The following is a 2,653-nucleotide window of genomic DNA, read 5'->3' as shown; positions in this document are numbered from 1 at the left end:
TATTCCAAGCAGTGGGGATATAGCAGTGAAGAAAATGAGCAAAGTTCATGCCTTTAAAGCAAAGTAGAAAACTTTTGATCCTTTTTTAAAATATATTTTTTATTGATTTCAGAGAGGGAAGCAGAGGGAGAGAGATAGAATCATCAATGATGAGAATCATTGATTGGCTGCCTCCTGCACGCCCACAACAAGGCATGTTCCCTGACCAGGATTCAAACCAGGACTGCCTGGTTCATAAGGTCGATGCTCAACCACTGAGACACACCAGCCAGGCCTGCTTTGGTCTTTAAAGTTACATCATTTGTTTTCCACAAATTCAGTCTATTAAAGACAATTTTTTTTAATGCCAGATAATGCCGGCATTTGAGTTAGAATTTATTGTCCTTATTTTTGCCAGGTTGAGCTGAGACAGCTTTCTTCAACCCCGCAAAGTTTTAAACTTTTATCCCTTCCTTTGATTTGTGTCAGGGTGAACCGTTTGATGTAAGACTTGACTCCATAATCTACATCTGCCCTAATGCTGTCATCCGGAATAGAGACTCAGCCAGTTCCACTTGATTCCTCCATGTCTGCCGTGGTACAGGAATTATACTCGGAACTCCCAGTAAGTGTCTCCAAAGAGCTTCATGCTGACCCGGGGCCAAGTGTGATTCCAGATGTAAAACCTGGAGCCTCAAGCTCTCTTATAAGTCAGAGTAGGACAGTGCCCTTGGAGCTGCAGAGGACTCACGCGGGAAGTTGTGAAGAAACCTCTGAGACCTCGGATCATGGGGGAGAGCCTGGGCGGTGTGGGCTGGTGGACTCCACAGCAGGAGGCTCTGTGGCTTCTGGGATCTTGGATAGGGAAGAGAAAACCGAGAGCATGGAGCTACAGGTCTTCAGAGATCGAGGGGACCAGGTGGAAATTGTAAGAGACCTCTGTCAACATTCCACAGCCTCTGAAGAAAAGATCAGCCCAAGTCAGGTAAGAGATGAGCTGTTGATTCAGTTGAGTTGAATATGAATGACAGCTTTCCAGAGTCACACTTCACAGGATAAAGTGTAGGTGCTGACAGGTAGCTTATGATTTATTCTTGAAACATTTCCAAAATGTTGATTTTGGTGTTAACTTTTTTGGATGATCTTTTAAGATATTAGACCCTTGCAGAGAGGAAGTGCTTATTTAATGAAAAAGTGTCACTTCTTTGAAGCAGCTATTGTATACGAAATAGTGAGTCTCTTTGTGATAGTCGTGGTATTTCTGCATCTGATGTTTAGAAATTATGTGTACTTGTCCCTTAAGTTAGGGTAGGATCCTGATTAGGGATAGCGTTGTGGAGTAAGATGTCACAGAGATATCTTTGAGGGAGGCTGTTGCCTCCCGCACGTGCCCTAGGAACATGCCCTTGATGGGAATTGAACCTGGGACCCTCCAGTCCACAGGCCGACGCTCTATCCACTGAGCCAAACCGGCCAGGGACTCTATTCCTTCTTAAAACCATCTCTTTTTTCTCTTCCAACTCCACCATAGGTAAATACAGTGGAACCTCGGTTCTCGAACTTAATTTGTTCCAGAAGGCTGTTTGAGAAGTGATGTGTTCAAAATCCGAATCATTTTTTCCCATTAAAAATAACATAAATTGAATTAATCTGTTTTAGACCCCCAAAAGATTCCCTGTTTTAACCTTTCCAATTTCCTGATTGTTGTCTTGTGAGCACTTTCACCACTTCGTAACATCAGCACTCTTGATAGCCTCTTTATGTTTTAAAATTGTGCTAATCATTGATTTTGCCATGCCATACTCGGTAGCCAGATCAGACACGGTCTACATACTTTGCAATTATTTCTTTTTTAAGCTCTATCATTGTTCTCACAACTTTCCTTTTCACTTTGCTCCTATCACTAACTTTCTTAGGACCCATGGTGACTTATTGTACGTATTTAATAATAATAAGCAATAACAAAAGCATAAAACCCCACAAAATATTCACAGCACAATTTCCTGAGATGTTAACAACATGAGGTTTAGCAGTAAACTGACTCATATTCATGCATTCGCTCATTTGTTTGTCGCCTGACAGGCGTGTGACTGAGCATATAGGTATCAGCATGAATGGGTTGTCAGGTTGAGAACGGAAGTTTTGTTCTACAACTAAGACATTTTTTCTGTGAACAGCTTGGTCAAGAACTGAATTGTTTGAGATGGGAGACATCCGAGAACTGAGGTTTGACTATACTATAATTAATAGTAATAAATGCAAGATTTTGTACTTGATTTCATAAATTGAACTTCACAAGTGAAAAAAAAGCAGTATTTTTTTAGAGAAACAGAAGACCTACAGGTTTTAGCTGGTGACTTAGAATTAACTTTGTGGTATGGCTGCCAAGGAAAGCCAGTTTGCTCTTAATATACATGAACAGAAATGTGTTCCCTGGACTGGGAGGTGGTGCTCTGTTGCCTTCTGGCTAGCCTATAGCTACAGTATCATACTCACAGGGAGTCCCTTCTCCCGGCAGTACTCAGATGAGCTCAAGATGCCCCTAGGTTTGAGAGAGTGTGGGGGGAGAGGGGAAGCAAGAATGTGTCAGTGTTGGGGTTCCTGGAAGAGGATCCTTCCTGTCCCCTCCTCATGCTGAGCCTGGTGTCATATGTGGCAGGAAAATAGAAAAACA

At 42.2% G+C, this 2,653-nt stretch overlaps 1 protein-coding gene across 2 annotated transcripts in view; it reads left to right on the top strand.

The window, feature by feature from the left end:
- The first annotated feature begins 228 nt into the window (after window positions 1–228).
- Window positions 229–2,653, top strand: part of PRR14L (proline rich 14 like) — a 20,540-nt gene continuing 18,115 nt past the window's right edge. The window contains exon 1 of one of the 2 annotated variants that reach the window (XM_006762094.1): window positions 229–964. In XM_006762094.1, coding sequence (XP_006762157.1) covers window positions 518–964 — 447 coding nt within the window. In that variant the 5' untranslated portion in view covers window positions 229–517. The remainder of the gene's footprint in view (window positions 965–2,653) is intronic. The other variant, XM_006762095.2, reaches the window with a different exon arrangement.

Source organism: Myotis davidii, unplaced genomic scaffold, assembly GCF_000327345.1.
Source record: "Myotis davidii unplaced genomic scaffold, ASM32734v1 scaffold478, whole genome shotgun sequence".
Taxonomy (NCBI): domain Eukaryota; kingdom Metazoa; phylum Chordata; class Mammalia; order Chiroptera; family Vespertilionidae; genus Myotis; species Myotis davidii.
This window is presented reverse-complemented; position numbering and strand designations above follow the sequence as displayed.